This window comes from Oncorhynchus nerka, linkage group LG14 (assembly GCF_034236695.1).
Source record: "Oncorhynchus nerka isolate Pitt River linkage group LG14, Oner_Uvic_2.0, whole genome shotgun sequence".
Lineage (NCBI taxonomy): Eukaryota > Metazoa > Chordata > Actinopteri > Salmoniformes > Salmonidae > Oncorhynchus > Oncorhynchus nerka.
The window spans coordinates 52298586-52325895 of record NC_088409.1 but is presented as its reverse complement, the minus strand read 5'-3'; the positions used below and the strand labels follow the sequence as shown (position 1 = coordinate 52325895).

The 27310-nt window shown below is 44.6% G+C and overlaps 1 protein-coding gene across 3 annotated transcripts in view; it reads left to right on the top strand.

Annotated features, from left to right (window-relative positions):
• LOC115141434 (receptor-type tyrosine-protein phosphatase U) overlaps positions 1-27310 on the top strand; it is a 272604-nt gene that overhangs the window by 201807 nt on the left and 43487 nt on the right. For all 3 annotated transcript variants that reach the window (XM_065000165.1, XM_029680301.2, XM_029680299.2), the window contains exons 14-17: positions 1673-1811; positions 4660-4817; positions 17882-18069; positions 20158-20281. In XM_065000165.1, the coding sequence (XP_064856237.1) occupies positions 1673-1811; positions 4660-4817; positions 17882-18069; positions 20158-20281 (609 nt within the window). The remainder of the gene's footprint in view (positions 1-1672; positions 1812-4659; positions 4818-17881; positions 18070-20157; positions 20282-27310) is intronic.

The window sequence follows — 27310 nt, the reverse complement described above, 5'->3', positions numbered from 1 at the left end:
GGGCTGCTTGGGCCGTAAGGAATGGCTGACACTACACAGAGAAAGTAGATCAGTGGGTTACTGCTTCAAGACAAAAAAAAGCTTCTTGCTTCGCCCATTTCCATAAGTGTAGAGCTTTGTGCCAGTGAGATGAGTAACTTGCTATTATAATAATGACCTTTACTGTATCTTAGACACTGGGGCACCTTGAAATTATACTGGGGAATGGGGAATACCTAGTCAGTTGCACAACTGAATGCATTCAACTGAAATGTATTTCGTATTTAACCCAACCCCTCTGAATCAGAGAAGTGCGGGGGGCTGCCTTAATCAACATCATTGGTGCCCAAAGAGCAGTTGGTAACTGCCTTGCTCAAGGGTAGAACGGCAGATTTTTTCACCTTGCCAGTTAGGGGATGTGAACTAGCAACCTTTCAGTTATGGGACCAACGCTCTTAACGACTAGGCTACCTGCCACCCTTACTCTACTGTACTCGTGTGTATTTAAATAAACCACACTATCGTCTTGGATTTAGATGAGTATTGTCTTGGATTTCTTCCACAAAAAAATGCTTTTGTTATGATGTGGCATTAAACATTCTGTGGTTGTACAGAATGTCTTTGTCTTCAAGCAAAGTCACATTCATTAGGGCACACAATTGAAAAACGAAAAGGTCTAGGTAGGCCCTCTCTATTTCAGTCTGCGGTTCATCTGTTTGGTGCCCGTTGAACACGACCCAGGTACCAAGTGTGGCAAGCTTGTGAAGACCTTCCACAAAGCATTCCCCCAGTCCTAAACAACTTTTATCTCTGGCCTCATACAGTATATCTCAAACCTCCTTTCCTGTGTATCACTCGAAGACACAAAGGGCTCTTATTGTCAAAGAAGACGCAAACCTTTCCCCATGGCTATTAAAAGAGTAGAGAAATATCCAGTATGATTCACCTATTGAAAAACACGCACATGACTGTGGTCTGTTTGTGTCTCCCATCCAATTATTTTGTCTAATGAACACAATGTGTCTATATTAGCAGGAGCTATTGATGTGGGCACCACCCTTTGTAAGTGTTTTTATCGTACATTCTGGTAGCCAACAGAGTTTCAATATGTAACATTTGTCCCTTGAAACATACTGCCATATAAATAAATTAAACCGTGCGAATGAATGCACAGATGTGGCGGTAAAGAGCCAGTCTGTTTTGAAACATTCTATCTTTTCTCAGCGGTCAGGGTGGTTAGTGTCAGTCCAGCCATTGTGATATGACAGTGATGACTGTTGTGTATGTTAAGCATTGATTATTGATCTGCATTTTAAGCCTGTACATTTCTTCCTATATCCCTTTTTCTGTCCCCCTCTTTGTAAATGTTTATTTAACTAGGCAAGTCAGTTAAGAACAAATTATTATTTACAATGGCGGCCTAGGAAGAGCCTTGTTCAGGGGCAGAATGACAGATTGTTACCCTGTCAGCTCGGAGATTCAATCTAGCAACCTTTTGGTTGCTGGCCCAACACTCTAACCACTAGGCTAGCTGCCACCCCTCTTTCAAACCGCTCTGTCTGTATCTCTCCTTCCTTCTGTTTCTCTCGCTCTCTCTCTCTCCACCCCCCCTCTCTGTCCCACCTCCTTTCTCTCTCCCTTCATCCCTCCCCATCTCTGCTTCCTCCCCTCACTTCATCTCTCTCTCTCTCAGCGGCCTGTAAGGACCACCGGCGGGCTCTGGAGGTATCCCAACACTCAGAGGAGATGGGGCTGATCCTGGGGGTGTGTGCTGGGGGCCTGGTGGTGCTCATCTTGCTCCTGGGGGCCATCATCATCATCATCAGGAAGGGGTGAGTCACTGGCCCACATTTTTATACCACTTCTAGGTCCTCACTCAGTTAGCCAAATGGTTAACTTTCCTCAGATTACCACACAGGGTGGTAAATAAGTTGTTTCCTAACTGTCAATTCTCTGGACCACACAAACCATGCTTGTGTATCTGTAGAATGTTGATGCTATTTTTTTATTCTACTCTCGAGTCTTCACTAGAACTCGTATTTGCCTTTCCAAAGTGCCAGGTTGTTTTGAAGAGAGTACATGTGACAGGGAGAGAGAGAGAGGGGTACACCCTTATGGTATATCAGAGGGACCACACCGCTCTCATCTGCAGGGCTCGTTTGAGTGTGAAATATTTAATTAAATGCAAATACAATTAAATTACTCACTTACTGTAATTATGCACGCCGGGCAGAAGCGTGACCCATAAATGAGAGGATAATTGGGAGGGAAAAGGTGTGCTTTAGGAGATGATTAACCTAGCCGCTAGCTCCCAAAGGTCTCACCTCCCCGCAGATGGTGACAACGAGAGGGTCGCCCCACACACCTTTATGGCAGCATATGACCCAGACGTTACACCCTACTCATATACTCCCTTTCACAGGAGTGACTTGACACTGCCCTGAGGGGAGTGTCTGGGTTTTGCCCGCTTTTTAATGGCCCACTCTATGATATTTAAATACATTTTGTTGTAATTATTGGGACAGTGAAGTTTTTTTCTTCTTTTGGCTGTATACTTGACAAGTTAGAATTTGAAATCAAACAATTTGAGGGTATTTTCATCCATATCGGGTGAACCGTTTAGGAATTACAGCAGTTTTTGTACATAGTCCCCCCATTTTAGGGGAGCAAAAGAATTCAGGCAATTCACTTGTATTAAAGTATATGTGTCTTAAAGTAGTAAAAAATAAGTATTTGCATTTTCAAATTCATAGTATGCAATGACTACATGAAGCTTGTGACTCTACACATTTGTTGGATGCTTTTGCTGTTTGTTTTGGTTGTGTTTCAGATGATTTTGTGCCCAATAGAAATTAATGGTAAACAATTTATCACTTTTATTGTAAATAAGAATAGAATATGTATTTAAAAACTTCTACATGAATGTAGATGCTACCATGATTACGGATAATCCTAAATGAATGTGAATCATGATGAGTGAGAAAGTCACACATGTACAAATATCATACTCCCAAGACATGCTAACCTCTCACCATTACAATAAAAGGGGAGGTTTGCATTTTTGGGGGGGTATAATATTTGTGCTTCTGTAACTTTCTGCACTGTAATCTCATAGTCATTGTTTGATTTCAAGTCCAAACCTTTGGAGTATAGAGCCAAAAGACAAAAAATGATTCACTGTACCAATCATTTCGGAGAGCACTGTATATACCCCTAATTCTTGAGAAATATATAAATGCCTCATGAGCTTAGTTCCAACCCCATCATAACTGGTCTATGCTTATTCAGAAATAGGTGGACATTTCTCAATTAGGTAAAGAGGGTTGTTGAGAATTTCCAGTCCAGCTGAACAGGCATTATACATTTCATTTATTTTCATTTAACCTTTTTTAACCAGGTTAGTCTCATTGAGATTAAAAAATGATTGTTCAATTGAGACCTGGCCAATATAGCAGCACATTCATTTTCATTTACAAATAAAACACAAAGCACTACAGTTTAAAAAAAACACACATTTACACATTGAGCAAGCATGTTGTAGGGAGAACTCAGTTCATATCGTTTCCAGTCTGTTAAAGCATCAGTTAACCCCCAACAACTGCAGACCCTGCACCTCTCTGATTCAGAGGAGTTGGGTTAAATGCGGAATACATATTTTGGTTAAATGCATTTTGTTGTGCAACTGACTAGGTAACCCCATTTCCCTATATGTAGCCTATTAAAATACACTATATATGCAAAAGTATGTGGACACCCCTTCAAATTTGTGGATTTGTCTATTTCAGCCATACCCGATGCTGACAGGTGTATAATATTGAGCACATAGCCATACAATCTCCATAGACAAACATTATCTGTAGAATGGCCTTACTGAAGAGCTCAGTGACTGTCAACGTGGCACCGTCATAGGATGCCAACTTTCCCGCAATCAGTTTGTCAAATTTCTGCCATGCTAGAGCTGCACTGGTCAACTGTATGTTCTGTTATTATGAAGTAGAAACGTGTAGGAGCAACAATGGCTCAGCCGCGAAATTGTAGGCCACACAAGCTCACAGAACAGGACCGCTGAGTGCTGAAGCTCATAGACATTGTCTGTCCTCAGTTGCAACACTCACTACAGAGTTCCAAACAGCCTCTGGGAGCAACGTCAGCACAATAACATAGTTGGGAGCTTCACCATGGGTTTCCATGGCTGAGCAGTAAGCCTAAGAGCATCATGCTCAATTGCCAAGCATCGGCTGGTGTGGTGTGGAGCTTGCCGCCATTGGACTCTTGAGCAGTGGAAAAGCGTTCTCTGGAGTGATGATTCACGCTTCACCATCTGGCAGTCCAACGGACGATTCTGGGTTTGGCGGATGCCAGGAGAATGCTACTTGCCTGAATGCATAGTGCCAACTGTAAACTTTGATGGAGGAGGAATAATGGTATGGGGCTATTTTTCATGTTTTGGGCTAGGCCCCTTAGTTCCAGTGACATATTCAATTAGAGGCTGGTCTAGCTGCTTTGGCTGTGGTTTGGTCCTGCCACCCTCCTACCTTTCCATTGTTTTGCCAATCGAGCATTCACATGCTTGTGCTCTCTGGCTACCAATGAAGAGTTTCAGTGGCCAAATAAAACTGTTGCTCTCTCTATCCCCCTCTCTCCCCCTCCCCCTCCCTCTCTCACTCTGTGTGATTGTAGGAAGCCAGTGAACATAAATAACACACCCATAACGTACCGTCAGGAGAAGAGTCACATGGGTTCGATGGAGCGCAGTTTCACTGACCAGAGTACCCTGCAGGAGGATGAGCGTGTGGCCCTTTCTGCAGCACGCATGGCACACACCTGCAGCATGCGCGGTAAGACACACACACACACACAGGCATAAGCACACACACCTGCAGTATGTACTTTCAAATAAAAAGAAGACACCAGCAATCAAGCTATGATTCATTCCTGGAACACCTGAGGACTAAAATATTCACTCACATAATCACTTAGGACAAGCTTTTCCCAAAATGTTCATCAAACGCGCCCACAATATTGTGTGTGAACGTTATTCCTCCGACAGCATCCATCTAGCCTTAGAAAAGCTTCATATACCTCAGAAGCAGCTATGCTCCCTGCAGCAGATCCACAGTCTAATAAGATAACAAGGAAAATAAAATTGCAAACAGAAGTAAAGTGATACACCTTCTGGCAAGAAAATGATTTGTGTTACTAGTTGTCTTCCTTCTCATCTCGATATCTTGAAATATTAAGGTGCATAACACAGAGAAGGAAGGAACAATCACCTTGTTCCTTAAAGTTTCCTTAACTTTAAGTCAGTTGTACAAAACATTTAAGGTGAATTTCCCCATTAAATTAAGTGAAAAAGTTAAGGGTGCCCATGATGTCCCTTAATTGCTTCATTCAGTATCGATGTAAACAGCATTTGTGGAGGTGAATGTTGCTTTCATTCACGCTGTTTACAAAAGGAAAACATCAACCAGCTACTGTAGTTACTTAGCTAAATAATGTAGGGTGCACAATCCATGGCTACAAAGCTAACTGGCTAGTCTATCTTTAGCTGGGGGATGCTGCAACTTCGAGCACTTTGACCCTGCAAGCTTTCAGAAATTAAAATGTGTTGAAACACCATTTTACCACTATTATAATTGCTTTTGATTTGTCTAGAAATAATATCTGATAATGGCTGTGATCGTAGTATTCAGGAATGTATATATTTTTGTCATTTTTCTCAGACAGAAAATAGACAAATGTCATTTCGATCACATCATTAAACATCAGTTTTAGTTGAAAATTAAATATCATACAGTTAATTTGTATCACATTAATTTATACATGTATTCATTAATTTGTATTTAATCTTATTTTAAGTGATTTTTAATGTTTTTCTAATATACATTATTCAACACAATGCCTGAATGTATAAACGGAAGAAAAAAAATGTATCATGAAAAATGAGATGAGACCTTTTTGTGAGATTATGATAACAACCATATGATAACCCTATCTAAAACAAATCACTCAATCAATCAAATTATACATAATATTCTCATTTACCTAAAAAATATGGGTGTGGTGGAAATGACATCTATGTAAAAAAAAAAAAAAAAAAAACTTGATGAAAACAATATTTTATTACAAACAGTTTGAACAACAACCATTGTTAAACATTCAATTAATTTAAGATAAAGTAAGATTCTAAAAGTAGCCGATGGGAAGAGCTCAAGGAAGGAGGCCAGTGTTTTTGAGAGATGGGCCCAGATTGCAGGGGGTCATCTGCATAGAAGAGCTCAATGAGCAAAGTGAAACTGTATAATTTGTGGTATGTCCATCACGGGCGTGGAGGGTCACCTGCTTGTGAGAATCACCGAAGTGAACTGCCTGGATTTCACTGGTGTATTTACACAGGTAGTTCTCTGCAAAGTCAATATGCACGATGATCTCTCCGCATATTCTCTTTTAATTATATCAGTTTGGAGTATTGATGTCGAATGTTGTACACGTGTTTTCCCAACTTCTCTTTCAATCCTTTGGAAAAGTCCTCCAGTAGACTCTGCAGTGTGCTACACACTTTTTTCAGTGAAGTTCTCCATGTTTCCCTCTTTTGTTTTTCATTCTCTCTCTTCAGCTTTGTTTTTCCACTCAAACCACCATGTCTGCTCACCAGCATCAAAGTCAGATGTTTTAAGCTCTTTTGCTTGGCAAAGGGAGCACTTTTGTGTACATGCACTCTTTCTTCAGGTTCTCACAGCACAAATACTCAATAAGGTTCTCAATGTTGCTGTAGCTGATCCCTTTGTGATGCTGTAGTTTTGCCGCCATGAACTGGAGGTTGGCTCGGGTTTTGCAGAGGCATGTGTCCCTATCCTGGACTGTGGGCTTGACAACCCAAAAAGGACGTATTTTGCAGAATTCATAGTAGGACATTTTAATCTCTAAATTATCCCTCTTAAAATTCTGATAAAGGTTCTGAATTGTGCCATTCAAGAAGCACTTCTGCTTTTTCTTCTTGTTCCTTGTTACTGTGTCATTTTTCTCTGTTGTTGCTCTACTGTTGTCATCACGTTCATAGAATCTAGTGATTGTCTCTTCTGTGGCTTTGTAATTATGGTACACTTTTTTTCCCTTGAGTTTTGAAGACGTGTTGGCCTGTTTTCATTTGCTCTTTGACCAGGCCATACTTTCTCAGGATGTTGCCTCTGAGCATTTTTTAAGCTTGTCCTTGGCACTGAACATTTTTTTTTATAGTTTTGCTTTAACTCTGATGATCAATGATGGCATTTTGAAACAATAAAATCCTTCGGTGTTCCTTTCATTTGCTGTTTTGTCTTTGTCTTTGGGGAATATTGTCTCTCCATTTTATTCATCATACATTATGTTGTATTTCTCGGCTTTCTGTAAACTTTTATTGAGTTTGACATTTGTCATTTGTATGTTTTTGAGCAACCTCTTCCAAACCTTTTCCTTCCAGCAAGTATTCAACTTCTCATTCCTGTTGCAGATGATGGAGGAAGGGGTATCAGGGCATGCATCAGGGGCAGGTAAGTTAGGGGCATGTTCTGGCTGCAAGTCCTCTGGTGACTGAGGTGGTGTTGCCTGATAGGTAGGTCTCCAGTGCACCTGTTCTCTTTAAAGTCTGTCTTCTATTCCGTTGGTTGCATTTCCATTGCCTTCTCTTGCTTCTTTGTTTTCGCTTTGTAAGATCAGAGATAGATTTCCCTTCTCTCTTCTCTTTTTTCTTCCAGTATCTCTCCCTGTCTATATGCAGATGTATTTGTATTTGGTTTCTATGTCTGTGACCTCTGTGCTGTTTTACAGTGGGGCAAAAAAAGTATTTAGTCAGCCACCAATTTTGCAAGTTCTCCCACTTAAAAAAGATGAGAGAGGCCTGTAATTTTCATCATAGGTGCACTTCAGACAGACAAAATTAGAGAGAAAAAATCCAGAAAATCACATTGTAGGATTTTTAATGAATTGATTTGCATATTATCTTTTTAAGTGGGAGAACTTGCACAATTGGTGGCTGACTAAATACTTTTTTGCCCCACTGTATGTGGCATCTTTTAAAAGCAAAGAAAAATACTACTTAAGTTTTCAACTTGTGCACATCTTGGAGCATTTTCGAGATTAATTTCATTTAAAGCATGATTAAATAAGCCTAAAATAAATGTTAAAAAGTACAAAGTAAAAATATAATATATTTTTGTCATTTCTGCTACGTTCGGTCATTTTCACCACAGTTAAGTTTGTGTTGGAAATGACTGTCATGGAAATGACACTTCTACAGTTTTTGGAGAAAAATGACAGGTTAGCATGTTTTGGCTAGTATTGCAGCTGGCATATTATTTACACTAAATACATAAAATGATTCTACCACAAAGTAAAGAAATGATCACCTGTTCGGAAATTACTGACAATGAATATGTTCTCTACATAAGTAATATTTACCTAGATTTAGCTTCAATTTCTGGACATCATATCCTGAACAACTGTCCGCTGCAGCCATGTGCTTCAGTGTCTGTAATACATTTCCATGGTAACTAAGTTAACATTCTCTTGACAAAACTTTATTAATGAGGAATTTTCCCTCAAATAGGTCCACAGACGATGCAATCTCAACCACACTGCACACTGCCCTAACCCATCTGGACAAGAGGAATACCTATGTGAGAATGCTGTTCATCGACTACAGCTCGGCATTCAACACCGTAGTACCCTCCAAGCTCGTCATCAAGCTCGAGACCCTGGGTCGCGACCCCGCGCCGTGCAACTGGGTACTGGACTTCCTGACGGGCCGCCCCCAGGTGGTGAGGGTAGGCAACAACATCTCCACCCGCTGATCCTCAACACTGGGGCCCCACAAGGGTGCGTTCTGAGCCCTCTCCTGTACTCCCTGTTCACCCACGACTGCGTGGCCATGCACGCCTCCAACTCAATCATCAAGTTTGCGGACGACACAACAGTGGTAGGCTTGATTACCAACAACGACGAGACGGCCTACAGGGAGGAGGTGAGGGCCCTCGGGGTGTGGTGTCAGGAAAATAACCTCACACTCAACGTCAACAAAACTAAGGAGATGATTGTGGACTTCAGGAAACAGCAGAGGGAACACCCCCCTATCCACATCTATGGAACAGTAGTGGAGAGGGTAGCAAGTTTTAAGTTCCTCGGCATACACATCACAGACAAACTGAATTGGTCCACTCACACAGACAGCATCATGAAGAAGGCGCAGCAGCGCCTCTTCAACCTCAGGAGGCTGAAGAAATTCGGCTTGTCACCAAAAGCACTCACAAACTTCTACAGATGCACAATCGAGAGCATTCTGGCGGGCTGTATCACCGCCTGGTACGACAACTGCTCCGCCCACAACCGTAAGGCTCTCCAGAGGGTAGTGAGGTCTGCACAACGCATCACCGGGGGCAAACTACCTGCCCTCCAGGACACCTACACCACCCGATGTTACAGGAAGGCCATAAAGATCATCAAGGACAACAACCACCCGAGCCACTGCCTGTTCACCCCGCTATCATCCAGAAGGCGAGGTCAGTACAGGTGCATCAAAGCTGGGACTGAGAGACTGAAAAACAGCTTCTATCTCAAGGCCATCAGACTGTTAAACAGCCACCACTAACATTGAGTGGCTGCTGCCAACACACTGACACTGACTCAACTCCAGCCATTTTAATAATGGGAATTGATGGGAAATTATGTAAAATATATCACTAGCCACTTTAAACAATGCTACCTTATATAATGTTACATACCCTACATTATTCATCTCATGTGCATACGTATATACTGTACTCTATATCATCTACTGCATCCTTGTGTAATACATGTATCACTAGCCACTTTAACTATGCCACTTTGTTTACATACTCTTCTCATATGTATATACTGTACTCGATACCATCTGCTGTATCTTGCCTATGCTGCTCTGTACCATCACTCATTCATATATCTTTATGTACATATTCTTTATCCCCTTACACTGTGTATAAGACAGTAGTTTTGGAATTGTTAGTTAGATTACTTGTTGGTTATTACTGCATTGTCGGAACTAGAAGCACAAGCATTTCGCTACACTCGCATTAACATCTGCTAACCATGTGTATGTGACAAATAAAATTTGATTTGATTTGAAACGACACCACTATCAAAGGATAGGTATATTTTGTGGGGCAGGTGAGAGACTGGTTAGCAGAGCTCAACAACAAAAAATATCCCCATAAATATTGATATAGATTTTATTTTATTTACTTTTTCTCTAGGAGATGACATTATATAATGTGCAATTAATGTTTTCTCATAGAAAAACATACTAGAAGCTTAAAAGGGACAAGGACAAAACAGTAAAATTGAGGTATAAAATGCATCTGAAAAGTAGCTAAAATACTTGATAGAGAGGTGTTAAAGAAATCTGGGGTGATTGTAGTGTGAACTTAACATATAAAGAATAAAAACATATATGTTTTTTAATAAAATCCACCAAATTTAACCTGAGGACATAGAAGTGATCGTAGTTGCAGAATCACCCAGCTACTCCGTAAACTAGCTTGAGAAAAACGTAACTCCAAGAAATGTGGGTTATTACTTTCTGAGGTAATTTGGTTATCCTGTCTTGATTGTAGAGGTTCTATTTTGCTATCTTACAAAGTTAAAGCGATCTCTTTGAGTTTAGTCAGTGAATCAGGCTGTCCCAATGGTAACTTTGAAATTCTTTCAGCCGTACATGCCTTCAAACGAAGGAAATATTTGAGGTGCTCTATGCAACGCCCTTAAACAATTCTCTTAGGTAAGGGAAAATTATCCCTTAAGGTAAACTCTTAAGGGAAACACTTTCGATGTTCTATATAACCAGGCTCTGATACACTTAATAGTTAATCAAAGAGATAAAATGGTGTTGGGTCTGTAACTTATCACCCTCCTCATGGAGAAAAGCATCCTAGCTAATTATAACACACAAAGTAAGAAAAACAAATAAATGCATAATTCTAGCATTGCCTACAATTATTAATAAGATACTAATGAAATAACAATATAAGCAATATAACAGTGTAGATGTACAAATTATGGCAATGGCATATATGATGATAAGCGGTTAAGAGGTAAGCCGTAATTTTGATTAAGACATGAGCGAGCTGAGACGGATGTAGCCTATTTGTTCAGCATTTTTTTAATTTACAGAGCGACATAAACATGGGACTTTCTTACAGTATTCTCCTTGTACATCAAGTCAGAACCATATAATAAATAACGTGGGCACATAAGCAGACAAAGCAGACAATTCAACAATATTAAATGTAATATTCAATCATTACATTTCTATAAAACAGGCTATAGGCCACATGTGCACTACCAAGTCCGAACAGTAGACTACATGCTACAATTCTGCCAAGCACGTACCTATTGTCATCCTTTTGTTGGTTGTGAAATTCGTGTCTATGCAGTGTGTAGTTGAGACACAACATTTGTTTTCCCCAGTGATCAGAGTTTTACAGCGTTGTCTGTGATGCACAATTCTCATGTTTTGAAACCCTTTCAGACAGATGTTTTAAATCCTTAAACCCAGACTTGGACCACACACCCTCTCAACTGAATAACAGGCGAAATGGTGATTGCTTTGAGATGCTTGCAGTTAGCCACTGCTTCCTTCCAAATCACTCATTGTTGAACTTGCGATTTCAGACTTGTTGTGTAATGTTTATGTCCAATGGCCGATGAGCACCAATACATGTTATCTCTGATTTCTCTTTATATGACAAGGATTAAAAAGGATTTGCTAGTAGATTGTCAACTTGATTCATGGTGACGACTGCTAGCTTGCTAGCTAAGATTTTGAAAGTATGAAAAATGTTGAAAGTATCAGTCCAATCAAAGCTACTGTAGATATAATGTTATGTCATTCTATCTGTGGCCAATGACCTTGAGCCTTCTTGGATGGGCACTTGTAACCCAAGGGGCTAAAATGTTCGAGCTCTAACCTTAGACTTGGGGGTGACGTACTGCCCCACGAGTGAGTTTCTGCTACACATATACACCCATCAAAACCTCTCTGATCTCTACACGTGCAGGAAGCCAGGACCTCCAACAGCCGAAGCTAAGTAGTAACATTAACATGATGCCTTCTAATTGCAGCCGCTGTGCTCGCCTTACGGCGAGGATAGCTGTACTGCAAGCCCAGCTTCAGACGCAATCGTTAGGCAAGGGTAATTTTAGTGTAGGAAAGGATGAAACAGCGTCTGTGCCATCAGTAAGTACAGATAGTAGTATAAATCCCCTGGCACAGTCCCCGCAGCCGGACAATTTTCTCACGGTTTCTGGAAGGAAATGCTGTAGGAACGCTCAACCGGTGTCGCTCATTCAGCCGACAGAAACTTTCAACCGGTTTTCCCCATTAAGCAGCGGGTCGGTGTCAGAGGCCGAGTCTTCTCTGGTCTCTACTCCTCCCGTTACGGGGTCTGAGACGCCGAAGCTTCCCACCATTAGCTCTGACAAATTGAAAACTCTAGTCATTGGCGACTCCATTACCCGCAGTATTAGACTTAAAGCGAATCATCCAGCGATCATACACTGTTTACCCGGGGGCAGGGCTACCGACGTTAAGGCTAATCTGAAGATGGTGCTGGCTAAAGCCAAAACTGGCGAGTGTAGAGAGTATAGAGATATTGTTATCCACGTCGGCACCAACGATGTTAGGATGAAACAGTCAGAGATCACCAAGATCACCACATAGCTTCTGCGTGCATATCAGCTAGAAAGATGTGTCGGCATCGAGTAATTGTCTCTGGCCCCCTCCCAGTTAGGGGGAGTGATGAGCTCTACAGCAGAGTCTCACAACTCAATCGCTGGTTGAAAACGGTTTTCTGCCCCTCCCAAAAGATAGAATTTGTAGATAATTGGCCCTCTTTCTGGGACTCACCCACAAACAGGACCAAGCCTGACCTGCTGAGGAGTGACGGACTCCATCCTAGCTGGAGGGGTGCTCTCATCTTATCTACCAACATAGACAGGGCTCTAACTCCTCTAGCTCCACAATGAAATAGGGTGCAGGCCAGGCAGCAGGCTATTAGCCAGCCTGCCAGCATAGTGGAGTCTGCCACTAGCATAGTCAGTGTAGTCAGCTCAGCTATCACCATTGAGACCGTGTCTGTGCCTCGACCTAGGTTGGGCAAAACTAAACATGGCGGTGTTCGCCTTAGCAATCTCACTAGGATAAAGACCACCTCCATTCCTGTCATTACTGAAAGAGATCATGATACCTCACTTCTCAAAATAGGGCTACTTAATGTTAGATCCCTTACTTCAAAGGCAATTATAGTCAATGAACTAATCACTGATCATAATCTTGATGTGATTGGCCTGACTGAAACATGGCTTAAGCCTGATGAATTTACTGTGTTAAATGAGGCCTCACCTCCTGGCTACACTAGTGACCATATCCCCGTGCATCCCGCAAAGGCGGAGGTGTTGCTAACATTTACGATAGCAAATTTCAATTTACAAAAAAAAAATGACGTTTTCGTCTTTTGAGCTTCTAGTCATGAAATCTATGCAGCCTACTCAATCACTTTTTATAGCTACTGTTTACAGGCCTCCTGGGCCATATACAGCGTTTCTCACTGAGTTCCCTGAATTCCTATCGGACCTTGTAGTCATTGCAGATAATATTCTAATCTTTGGTGACTTTAATATTCACATGGAAAAGTCCACAGACCCACTCCAAAAGGCTTTCGGAGCCATCATCGACTCAGTGGGTTTTGTCCAACATGTCTCTGGACCCACTCACTGTCACAGTCATACGCTGGACCTAGTTTTGTCCCATGGAATAAATGTTGTGGATCTTAATGTTTTTCCTCATAATCCTGGACTATCGGACCACCATTTTATTACGTTTGCAATTGCAACAAATAATCTGCTCAGACCCCAACCAAGGAACATCAAAAGTCGTGCTATAAATTCACAGACAACACAAAGATTCCTTGATGCCCTTCCAGACTCCCTCTGCCTACCCAAGGACGCCAGAGGACAAAAATCCGTTAACCACCTAACTGAGTATCTCAATTTAACCTTGCGCAATACCCTAGATGCAGTTGCACCCTAAAAACTAAAAAAATGTCTCATAAGAAACTAGCTCCCTGGTACACAGAAAATACCCGAGCTCTGAAGCAAGCTTCCAGAAAATTGGAACGGAAATGGCGCCACACCAAACTGGAAGTCTTCCGACTAGCTTGGAAGGACGGTACCGTGCAGTACCGAAGAGCCCTTACTGCTGCTCGATCATCCTATTTTTCTAACTTAATTGAGGAAAATAAGAACAATCCGAAATTCCTTTTTGATACTGTCGCAAAGCTAACTAAAAAGCAGCATTCCCCAAGAGAGGATGACTTTCACTTTAGCAGTGATAAATTCATGAACTTCTTTGAGGAAAAGATTATGATTATTAGAAAGCAAATTACGGACTCCTCTTTAAACCTGCGTATTCCTCCAAACCTCAGTTGTCCTGAGTCTGCACAACTCTGCCAGGACCTAGGATCAAGAGAGACGCTCAAGTCTTTTAGTACTATATCTCTTGACACAATGATGAAAATAATCATGGCCTCTAAACCTTCAAGCTGCATACTGGACCCTATTCCAACTAAACTACTGAAAGAGCTGCTTCCTGTGCTTGGCCCTCCTATGTTGAACATAATAAACGGCTCTCTATCCACTGGATGTGTACCAAACTCACTAAAAGTGGCAGTAATAAAGCCTCTCTGAAAAAGCCAAACCTTGACCCAGAAAATATAAAAACTATCGGCCTATATCGAATCTTCCATTCCTCTCAAAATTTTAGAGAAGGCTGTTGCGCAGCAACTCACTGCCTTCCTGAAGACAAACAATGTATACGAAATGCTTCAGTCTGGTTTTAGACCCCATCATAGCACTGAGACGGCACTTGTGAAGGTGGTAAATTACATTTTAATGGCAACGGACCGAGGCTCTGCATCTGTCCTCGTGCTCCTAGACCTTAGTGCTGCTTTTGATACCATCGATCACCACATTCTTTTGGAGAGATTGGAAACCCAAATTGGTCTACACGGACATGTTCTGGCCTGGTTTAGATCTTATCTGTCGGAAAGATATCAGTTTGTCTCTGTGAATGGTTTGTCCTCTGACAAATCAACTGTAAATTTCGGTGTTCCTCAAGGTTCTGTTTTAGGACCACTATTGTTTTCACTATATATTTTACCTCTTGGGGATGTTATTCGAAAACATAATGTAAACTTTCACTGCTATGCGGATGACACACAGCTGTACATTTCAATGAAACATGGTGAAGCCCCAAAATTGCCCTCGCTAGAAGCATGTGTTTCAGACATAAGGAAGTGGATGGCTGCAAACTTTCTACTATTAAACTCGGACAAAACAGAGATGCTTGTTCTAGGTCCCAAGAAACAAAGAGATCTTCTGTTGAATCTGACAATTAATCTTAATGGTTGTACAGTCGTCTCAAATAAAACTGTGAAGGACCTCGGCGTTACTCTGGACCCTGATCTCTCTTTTGAAGAACATATCAAGACCATTTCGAGGACAGCTTTTTTCCATCTACGTAACATTGCAAAAATCAGAAACTTTCTGTCCAAAAATGATGCAGAAAAATTTATCCATGCTTTTGTCACTTCTAGGTTAGACTACTGCAATGCTCTATTTTCCGGCTACCCGGATAAAGCACTAAATAAACTTCAGTTAGTGCTGAATACGGCTGCTAGAATCCTGACTAGAACCAAAAAATTTGATCATATTACTCCAGTGCTAGCCTCTCTACACTGGCTTCCTGTCAAAGCAAGGGCTGATTTCAAGGTTTTACTGCTAACCTACAAAGCATTACATGGGCTTGCTCCTACCTATCTCTCTGATTTGGTCCTGCCGTACATACCTACACGTACGCTACGGTCACAAGACGCAGGCCTCCTAATTGTCCCTAGAATTTCTAAGCAAACAGCTGGAGGCAGGGCTTTCTCCTATAGAGCTCCATTTTTATGGAACGGTCTGCCTACCCATGTCAGAGACGCAAACTCGGTCTCAACCTTTAAGTCTTTACTGAAGACTCATCTCTTCAGTGGGTCATATGATTGAGTGTAGTCTGGCCCAGGAGTGGGAAGGTGAACGGAAAGGCTCTGGAGCAACGAACCGCCCTTGCTGTCTCTGCCTGGCCGATTCCCCTCTTTCCACTGGGATTCTCTGCCTCTACCCTGTTACGGGGCTGAGTCACTGGCTTACTGGGGCTCTCTCATGCCGTCCCTGGGGGGGTGCGTCACCTGGGTGGGTTGATTCACTGTTGTGGTCGGCCTGTCTGGGTTGGCGCCCCTTGGGTTGTGCCGTGGCGGAGATCTTTGTGGGCTATACTCGGCCTTGTCTCAGGATGGTAAGTTGGTGGTTGAAGATATCCCTCTAGTGGTGTGGGGGCTGTGCTTTGGCAAAGTGGGTGGGGTTATATCCTTCCTGTTTGGCCCTGTCCGGGGTGTCCTCGGATGGGGCCACAGTGTCTCCTGACCCCTCCTGTCTCAGCCTCCAGTATTTATGCTGCATTAGTTTATGTGTCGGGGCTAGGGTCAGTTTGTTATATCTGGAGTACTTCTCCTGTCCTATTCGGTGTCCTGTGTGAATCTAAGTGTGCGTTCTCTAATTCTCTCCTTCTCTCTTTCTTTCTCTCTCTCGGAGGACCTGAGCCCTAGGACCATGCCCCAGGACTACCTGACATGATGACTCCTTGCTGTCCCCAGTCCACCTGGCCATGCTGCTGCTCCAGTTTCAACTGGCCTGGGCCCTAGGACCATGTCCCAGAACTACCTGACATGATGACTCCTTGCTGTCCCCAGTCCACCTGGCCATGCTGCTGCTCCAGTTTCAACTGTTCTGCCTTACTATTATTCAACCATGCTGGTCATTTATGAACATTTGAACATCTTGGCCACGTTCTGTTATAATCTCCACCCGGCACAGCCAGAAGAGGACTGGCCACCCCACATATGCTCTCTCTAATTCTCTCTTTCTTTCTCTCTCTCTCGGAGGACCTGAGCCCTAGGACCGTGCCCCAGGACTACCTGACATGATGACTCCTTGCTGTCCCCAGTCCACCTGACTGTGCTGCTGCTCCAGTTTCAACTGTTCTGCCTTATTATTATTCGACCATGCTGGTCATTTATGAACATTTGAACATCTTGGTCATGTTCTGTTATAATCTCTACCCGGCACAGCCAGAAGAGGACTGGCCACCCCACATAGCCTGGTTCCTCTCTAGGTTTCTTCCTAGGTTTTGGCCTTTCTAGGGAGTTTTTCCTAGCCACCGTGCTTTTACACCTGCATTGTTTGCTGTTTGGGGTTTTAGGCTGGGTTTCTGTACAGCACTTTGAGATATCAGCTGATGTACGAAGGGCTATATAAATAAATTTGATTTGATTTGATAGAAAACTTAGCCAATCATGACAGAAAACTGAGCCAATCAGGCACAACGCTCTGTATTTTCTGCTGGCTTGCCCCACCACCACAAAGCACTGAGCTAGGCTGAAACACCTGCATTTTGGAGCTGCCTTGTTTTTTGCGGCTTTATTAACTCAATGACATTTGTTTTACATTGTTTGCAATCTGATATGTGACGTGTATTAATGCCAAAATAACAAGCAAACCAGGAAAAAATGTATCCCCCAAAAAATGTACCTAAAAATGGGGGGCTCAAAACAGGTGGGGGCTCTGCCCCACCTGCCCTGAATAACGGGTCACCACTGAGCATATGGAATATTGACTGGCATTGACATCAACAGGAGTTTCATATGAAAAATGAAGTTGCAAATTACTCAATTTCAGATACCACCTTTTGTGTGTAACTCTATGCCTAATGGTGCCCCCTTCCTTTGTCCTTCTCTCACAGGTGAGCAGTGTAGCTCAGTGAACGAGTCCAGTAGTCTTCTGGGGGGTTCACCACGACGCCAGTGTGGGCGTAAGGGCTCACCCTACCACACCGGTCAGCTCCACCCTGCTGTGCGCGTGGCTGACCTTCTCCAGCACATCAACCAGATGAAAACTGCAGAGGGGTACGGCTTCAAACAGGAGTACGAGGTAGGAAGTATAGGTACAGAGGCATGGTTGTGGCTGATGTGTGTTTGGTTGGTATAATGGTGTGTTGCTGGAAAATAATGGTGTGCGAAAATACAAGTTTGTAGTCTTGTCACCGTACACTATTTAGGGGTTTAAAATGTAGAATAAGTCATAATTTAAAAGTAAAAATTGTCGACGGGAGATTATGCATTTAGTAGTCAGATTGTGTGAAGTTATCACTCACGTCCCAGTTGTTACAGATTGTGAAAATGCATGATCAGGGGTAAAATACACTTCCTGGACCAAGGTCACTGTGAGACTATTAAAAAATCATCATTGTCTGGAGCTCAAATAGCCCCTCTGTCAGAGTGGCTGTTGCTGATGAAGCCCCAATCCCCAGCGGTTCTCCAGACCAGGCCATTTGTTCCCCAGCCCAGTGACCGCCAATTGTCTAAGCATCGGGAGCTCGGTGGCTTCCAACCCCTGGCTGATCTCCAGTACCACACTGAAAAAAGAAGAACCTCTGTACTCTGGTTGGAGGAGAATTCTCAACAGAGGTTTTTAGGCTTGTATAGGATGCCACCAAGTTGAAAGTGTTATTAAGTGGTGCACGGCACAACGAGGGAGTCATTTTGTTAAGTCATCGCCTACAATTAAGGAGAGAAGCCTTGGAGGACTCTGTTCCAAACTTCTTTATGCATCAGGGAGTGTATGTTAAGGAGAGTCTCACTCAGTTCCATTATCTTCCGAGGGCTCCCGAGTGGCGCAGACCCTGGTTTGATCTCGGGCTGTATCACAACCAGCCGTGATCAGGAGTGCCATAGGGCGGTGCACAATTGGCCCAGCATCGTCCGGGTTAGGGGAGGGTTTGGCCTGGGTAGGCCATCATTGTAAATAAGAATTTGTTCTTAGTTGAGTCTGTACTTTATCTGAGTCTGTACTTGACCATAGGTAGAGAGGGAAATGTTTTGTTTTGGGAGACAAGCAGAACTTAACCCACTTATTATTCCAGTACCTCTGTAAAGGCTGATTTCCATGGCTGTCTGGATGCGTCGGGCCACATTTTGGAGGGCACACAGCCCTGAAACATTTCTCCCCGGTGGGATACTTCTCCATGATTAGGAAAAAGGAAAGTAGTCAAAACCGGTGGGCTGGTTGACACAGTAATATTGCACTGGGGGAGAAAAAAGACAGCGATAATTTGTAAACACTGCAGCAAAATTATTCAGAACACAGTTATGTAACGGCTCAGACTGTTCTTCACTGTGTCTCATCTTGTCTTTCATTCGAGTATTACTCTTCATTTTTTGTGTGATCCTCAGAACCAATTAACCCCTCCCTCCCTCCCTCCCTCCCTGCATCCTCCACCCCGATCAATGGGCCTAAATCTCCAAGTCTGTATTGGGGAAAAGTGGGCGGGTTGGTGTAATCCCAGGCAGAGTTTGGGTGGTTACTCTCTCTGTGGGGAGCAGCGGGGTTGTAATTCCCCTGCTCAGCATGCAGGCTTGTATTCACCCACAGTCCCCCCCCTGGGGGCTGAACAACCACAGGGGTGTGTGTGGGGGGAAACTTGGCCCCACACACTAGGGGAGAGGAGTAGTTTGGTTGATGAGAGCATCCTGCTGCTGGAGTCAGGACTGTCATAAGATGGCGATAGTGGGGCATGTTGATGAGAGGACAGGAGCATGTTGGAACAGAATTGTGCATGGGGCGATGACTAGGCAGGATGTATGGGATTCACTAGAGTGCTCTGTCTGTGTGTGAACATGAAGCTAAGGCTCTTCCACATGTTCTGCATGATCAGTTAATGTGAACGGGTAGCTACTTGTCATCTATGATGCTTTTGAACTCCCTTTCAGTTCGAATGGTCTTTGAATAGCACTACACCGTCATGATGTATGCATTGGCTCACTACTTGAAAGATATTGCTCCAATTATACCCATTAATTTTCTATTTCCCCCTTACATCTCTCAAACACAACAGACAACTGCAGATATAATGGTTTAGAAGAGACTCATTGTAAATATGTTTGACTCGATAGGGGAAGGGTGGTATTGGTGTATTGGTGTATTAGTATCATTAACATATACTTCCCTACCCCTCCACAGAGCTTCTTTGATGGCTGGGACTGCACCAAAAAGAAGGACAAAACTAAAGGGAGGAATGACACGTTGATGGGATATAAGTCATCATGGACATGCCAGCCCTCTTGGGACGAATGCACTGATCACCGTAAGCAATATTGTCAATCACAAATATGTGTTATGCTCTTTTACATGAACATATTGATATGTAGGATCTTTTGGCCGGGTCTTCCATGTAAAATATATATTTTTACCTCAGTGGAAGAACCTGAGGTAAAAATACAGTTGAAGTCGTGAAGACCTCCACAAGTCTGGTTCATCCAATTTCCAAACGAAGAAACCACGTTCATCTGTACAAATAATAGTACGCAAGTATAAACACCATGGGACCACGCAGCCATCATACCGCTCAGGAAGGAAACGCGTTCTGTCTCCTAGAAATTAACGTACTTTGGTGCGAAAAGTGCAAAGAATCCCAGAACAACAGCAAAGAACCTTGTGAAGATGCTGGAGGAAACAGGTACAAAAATATCTATATCCAAAGTAAAACGAGTCCTATATCGACATAACCTGAAAGGCCTCTTAGCAAGGAAGAAGCCACTGCTCCAAAACCTCCATTAAAAAGCAATATACATATACAGTTGAAGTTGGAAGTTTACATATACCTTAGCCAAATACATTTAGACCCCAAGCAACTTTGGAAGTATGCTTGGGGTCATTGTCCATTTGGAAGACGCATTTGCGACCAAGCTTCAACTTCCTGACTGATGTCTTGAGATGTTGCTTCAATATATCCACATCATTTTCCTCCCTAATGATGCCATCTATTTGGTGATGTGCACCAGTCCGCCCTGCAGCAAAGCACCCCAACAAGATGATGCTGCCACCCTGTGCTTTACGGCTGGGATGGTGTTCTTTGGCTTGCAAGCCACGCCCTTTTCCTCTAAACATAATGATGGTCATTATGGCCAAACAGTTCTATTTTTGTTTCATCAGACCAGAGGACACTTTCTCTCCAAAAAGTACGACCTTTGTCCCCATGTGCAGTTGCAAACCGTGGTCTGGCTTTTTATGGCAGTTTTGGAGCAGGCAATGAGTGAGTCGAGATCGGTCGGTAGTTCCTGGGCTGCTAGCTCGTCCTTCACTTCCTCCGATAATCCGTGCTGGAATGTGTCTAATAGCGATTCCGGGTTCCAGGCACTCTCAGCTGCCAATGTGCCGAAATCCACCGTATAGTCTGCATAGTCTTGTCGAAGCTGGAGTAACTTCCGGGCAGGCTCCTCTCCCGGACAATTGGGGAATCAAAACCTTCTTCCCCCTCCGCCACAAACTCCTCCAGACTGAAGCATACGGTCGACTGTTGTTCCCACACAGCCATAGCCCAGGCTAGAGCCCTCCTGGACATCAGTGTGATGAGGTATGCAATCTTTGAGCTGTTCGAGGGGAAGGAGGAGGGCTGCAGCTTGCAGCTTGAACACTGCATGAGAAACGCCCAACAGGTTCCCGAGTCTCCAGCGAAGCATTCCGGGGGAGGCAAGCGGGGTTCTCGGGAAACCGGGGTGGCCGGGGAGGCCACGCTGCTAACAGCCAGGTGATCGAGATGCTGGGCGGTTACTGCCGTGGTAGGCTGCCTGACATTCAACCTGCAGAATTGCTCCAGCAATGTGTTCAACTCACTGTCATGGCGTTCGGCCAAGGTCTGGAACCCTTCCGTAAGACCATGAAGCAACTCCTCGTGCCTTCAATTGTGGCTCTTTGGGAGGAGACAGCATTGGGGAGCTGGTCCGAGTCTGCTGGGTCCATCATGGCCAGTTTTGTACTGTCAAGGTTCAGGAGAAGACCCAGATGCAGACAGTTTCAAAGTAACCAATGTGTATTACAAAACAGGGGGGGGAAGGTAAACAACAGGTTAAGGGCAGGCAGAGGTCAGAAATCCAGAGCAGAGTTGAAAAGATACAGAACGGCAGGCAGGCTCAGGGTCAGGGCCGGCAGAGGACAGTAATTCAAGGGTTGTGTGACAAGGTACAGAACGGCAGGCAGGCTCAGGGTCAGGGCAGGCAGAATGGTCAAAACCAGGAGAACTATGGTAGGCTAGATGAAACAAAGTGAACTGCAACAGACAAAAAGAGAACACAGGTATAAATACACTGGAGATAATGGGGAAGACGGTGACACTTGGAGGGGTTTGACAAAAATCCATAGATTAGGGCCTAATTTATTTATTTCAATTGACTGATTTCCTTAATTTTGGTCGCATGTTGAAATGAGCTGAATAAAATATGGCAAAACCTTTTTCCACACATATAAAAAGCTTATTTCTCTCAAATGTTGTGCACAAATTTGAATCTGATTAAACAGCATGATCATTACACAGGTGCACCATGTGCTGGGAACAATAAAAGGCCACTCTAAAATGTGCAGTTTTGTCACACAACACAATGCCACAGATGTCTCAAGTTTTGAGGGAGCGTGCAATTGGCATGCTGACTGCAGGAATATCCACCAGAGCTGTTGCCAGAGAATTTAAAGTTAATTTCTCTACTGTTAGCCGCCTCCAACGTCGTTTTAGAGAATTTGGCAGTAGGTCCAACTGGACTCACAACCGCAGAGCATGTGTAACCACGCCAGCCCAGGTCCTCCACATCCTGCTTCTTCACTTGATTGTCTGAGACCAGCCACCCGGATGAAACTGGGTTTGCACAACCAAAATCTTTCAGCACAAATGGTCAGAAAACAGGGAAGCTCATCTGCGTGTTCTTCGTCCTCACCCGGGTCTTGACCTGACTGCAGTTTGGCCTTGTAACCGACTTCAGTGGGCAAATGCTCACCTTCGATGGCCACTGGCACACTGGAGAAGTGAGCTCTTCCCAGATGAATCCTGGTTTCAACTCTACCGGGAAGATGGCAGACAGCGTGTGCCTCATGGAGGTGGTGGAGTTAGGGTATGGGCATGCATAAACCGACTTGCCAAAATTATAGTTTGATAACAAGAAATATGTGGAGTGGTTGAAACACTTCGGTTGGAGTCATTAAAACTAGTTTATGTAAACTTCTGACTTTGACTGTATGTTCTAGTGTGGACCCTATATAAATAATGACATTGAATATGTATTTTACTTACCAGCAGTATAGTATGATTGCTATTCATGTGTGCATGGTTATTATTGGCATTGACCGTGACCTTTCCCCTTGGATTATGTCGTCACCCTGTCGGATCTGTACAATGCGACTCTACCACGTTGAGTGGGCTGTATTGTTTGGCTGTGTTTGTACATGGCTGTACACGTTCTATTTCTTAGGGTGAAAGTAATATTGAAATGCGTGTGGGAATTCCTTGTCAAGTTACTACATCTTTTTGGCGATGAGCATAAAACTTTATTAGCATGTACAGGGCGATGTGCTAGCTAGCTAAGAAACAGTGGAGTTAGTCACTTAGCTAGATAGCTAGCTCAATGAGCGACAGAGAGCAGCCGCCACTGGAGGGAAACATCGATGGTGACAATCAGTAGCAAGTGAAAATCGATAATGAGGGTCAAGGACAAGTTGGCGTTATAATGGCAATGTTTGGGACTATCACTAAGTTTATGGAAGAGAACGAGGTCTGAACAGAATATGTGGAAAGGTAGGGATGCTTTTTCTTGGCCAATAGAATTACAGATGAGGCTTGAGTGTGTGTGGGGCTAAAACCTAAAAGCTAATGAGGAATTTGGCTACACAACGGAGACCGGGAGAAATTCATTTTGTGGATTTAGTTGCTCTCGTTCAGACTCACCACAATCCAAAGCCAGTGATTGTCCATAGGTTCTAGTTTAACTGCCATTTTCCAGTCAGTCTGTTGATAGCTTTGTTGCTGAATTATGTGAACTCTCTGAACATTGTGAGTTTGGGGCTATGTTAGAGAACATGCTCCATGACAGATTAGTCATTTACATTTACATTTAAGTCATTTAGCAGACGCTCTTATCCAGAGCGACTTACAAATTGGTGCTTTCACCTTATGACATCCAGTGGAACAGCCACTTTACAATAGTGCATCTAGGTCTTTTAAGGGGGGTGAGAAGGATTACTTTATCCTATCCTAGGTATTCCTTAAAGAGGTGGGGTTTCAGGTGTCTCCGGAAGGTGGTGATTGACTCCGCTGTCCTGGCGTCGTGAGGGAGTTTGTTCCACCATTGGGGGGCCAGAGCAGCGAACAGTTTTGACTGGGCTGAGCGGGAACTGTACTTCCTCAGTGGTAGGGAGGCGAGCAGGCCAGAGGTGGATGAACGCAGTGCCCTTGTTTGGGTGTAGGGCCTGATCAGAGCCTGGAGGTACTGAGGTGCCGTTCCCCTCACAGCTCCGTAGGCAAGCACCATGGTCTTGTAGCGGATGCGAGCTTCAACTGGAAGCCAGTGGAGAGAGCGGAGGAGCGGGGTGACGTGAGAGAACTTGGGAAGGTTGAACACCAGACGGGCTGCGGCGTTCTGGATGAGTTGTAGGGGTTTAATGGCACAGGCAGGGAGCCCAGCCAACAGCGAGTTGCAGTAATCCAGACGGGAGATGACAAGTGCCTGGATTAGGACCTGCGCCGCTTCCTGTGTGAGGCAGGGTCGTACTCTGCGGATGTTGTAGAGCATGAACCTACAGGAACGGGCCACCGCCTTGATGTTATTTGAGAACGACAGGGTGTTGTCCAGGATCACGCCAAGGTTCTTAGCGCTCTGGGACGAGGACACAATGGAGTTGTCAACCGTGATGGCGAGATCATGGAACGGGCAGTCCTTCCCGGGAGGAAGAGCAGCTCCGTCTTGCCGAGGTTCAGCTTGAGGTGATGATCCGTCATCCACACTGATATGTCTGCCAGACATGCAGAGATGCGATTCGCCACCTGGTCGTCAGAAGGGGAAAGGAGAAGATTAATTGTGTGTTGTCTGCATAGCAATGATAGGAGAGACCATGTGAGGTTATGACAGAGCCAAGTGACTTGGTGTATAGCGAGAATAGGAGAGGGCCTAGAACAGAGCCCTGGGGGACACCAGTGGTGAGAGCACGTGGTGAGGAGACGGATTCTCGCCACGCCACCTGGTAGGAGCGACCTGTCAGGTAGGACGCAATCCAAGCGTGGGCCGCGCCGGAGATGCCCAACTCGGAGAGGGTGGAGAGGAGGATCTGATGGTTCACAGTATCGAAGGCAGCCGATAGGTCTAGAAGGATGAGAGCAGAGGAGAGAGAGTTAGCTTTAGCAGTGCGGAGCGCCTCCGTGATACAGAGAAGAGCAGTCTCAGTTGAATGACTAGTCTTGAAACCTGACTGATTTGGATCAAGAAGGTCATTCTGAGAGAGATAGCGGGAGAGCTGGCCAAGGACGGCACGTTCAAGAGTTTTGGAGAGAAAAGAAAGAAGGGATACTGGTCTGTAGTTGTTGACATCGGAGGGATCGAGTGTAGGTTTTTTCAGAAGGGGTGCAACTCTCGCTCTCTTGAAGACGGGAGGGACGTAGCCAGCGGTCAGGGATGAGTTGATGAGCGAGGTGAGGTAAGGGAGAAGGTCACCGGAGATGGTCTGGAGAAGAGAGGAGGGGATAGGGTCAAGCGGGCAGGTTGTTGGGCGGCCGGCCGTCACAAGACGCGAGATGTCATCTGGAGAGAGAGGGGAGAAAGAGGTCAGAGCACAGGGTAGGGCAGTGTGAGCAGAACCAGCGGTGTCGTTTGACTTAGCAAACGAGGATCGGATGTCGTCGACCTTCTTTTTCAAAATGGTTGACGAAGTCATCTGCAGAGAGGGAGGAGGGGGAGGGGAGGAGGATTCAAGAGGGAGGAGAAGGTGGCAAAGAGCTTCCTAGCGTTAGAGGCAGATGCTTGGAATTTAGAGTGGTAGAAAGTGGCTTTAGCAGCAGAGACAGAGGAGGAAAATGTAGAGAGGAGGGAGTGAAAGGATGCCAGGTCCGCAGGGAGGCGAGTTTTCCTCCATTTCCGCTCGGCTGCCCGGAGCCCTGTTCTGTGAGCTCGCAATGAGTCGTCGAGCCACGGAGCGGGAGGGGAGGACCGAGCCGGCCTGGAGGATAGGGGACATAGAGAGTCAAAGGATGCAGAAAGGGAGGAGAGGAGGGTTGAGGAGGCAGAATCAGGAGATAGGTTGGAGAAGGTTTGAGCAGAGGGAAGAGATGATAGGATGGAAGCGGAGAGAGTAGCGGGGAGAGAGAGCGAAGGTTGGGACGGCGCGATACCATCCGAGTAGGGGCAGTGTGGGAAGTGTTGGATGAGAGCGAGAGGGAAAAGGATACAAGGTAGTGGTCGGAGACTTGGAGGGGAGTTGCAATGAGGTTAGTGGAGGAACAGCATCTAGTAAAGATGAGGTCGAGCGTATTGCCTGCCTTGTGAGTAGGGGGAAGGTGAGAGGGTGAGGTCAAAAGAGGAGAGGAGTGGAAAGAAGGAGGCAGAGAGGAATGAGTCAAAGGTAGACGTGGGGAGGTTAAAGTCGCCCAGAACTGTGAGAGGTGAGCCGTCCTCAGGAAAGGAGCTTATCAAGGCATCAAGCTCATTGATGAACTCTCCGAGGGAACCTGGAGGGCGATAAATGATAAGGATGTTAAGCTTGAAAGGGCTGGTAACTGTGACAGCATGGAATTCAAAGGAGGCGATAGACAGATGGGTAAGGGGAGAAAGAGAGAATGACCACTTGGGAGAGATGAGGATCCCGGTGCCACCACCCCGCTGACCAGAAGCTCTCGGGGTGTGCGAGCACGTGGGCGGACGAAGAGAGAGCAGTAGGAGTAGCGGTGTTGTCTGTGGTGATCCATGTTTCCGTCAGAGCCAAGAAGTCGAGGGACTGGAGGGAGGCATAGGCTGAGATGAACTCTGCCTTGTTGGCCGCAGATCGGCAGTTCCAGAGGCTACCGGAGACCTGGAACTCCACGTGGGTTGTGCGCGCTGGGACCACCAGATTAGGGTGGCCGCGGCCATGCGGTGTGGAGCGTTTGTATGGTCTGTGCAGAGAGGAGAGAACAGGGATAGACAGACACATAGTTGACAGGCTAGAGAAGAGGCTACGCTAATGCAGAGGAGATTGGAATGACAAGTGGACTACACGTCTCGAATGTTCAGAAAGTTAAGCTTACGTAGAAAGAATCTAATTGACTAAAATGATTAAAATGATACAGTACTGCTGAGGTAGGCTAGCTGCGTTGTTGACACTACCC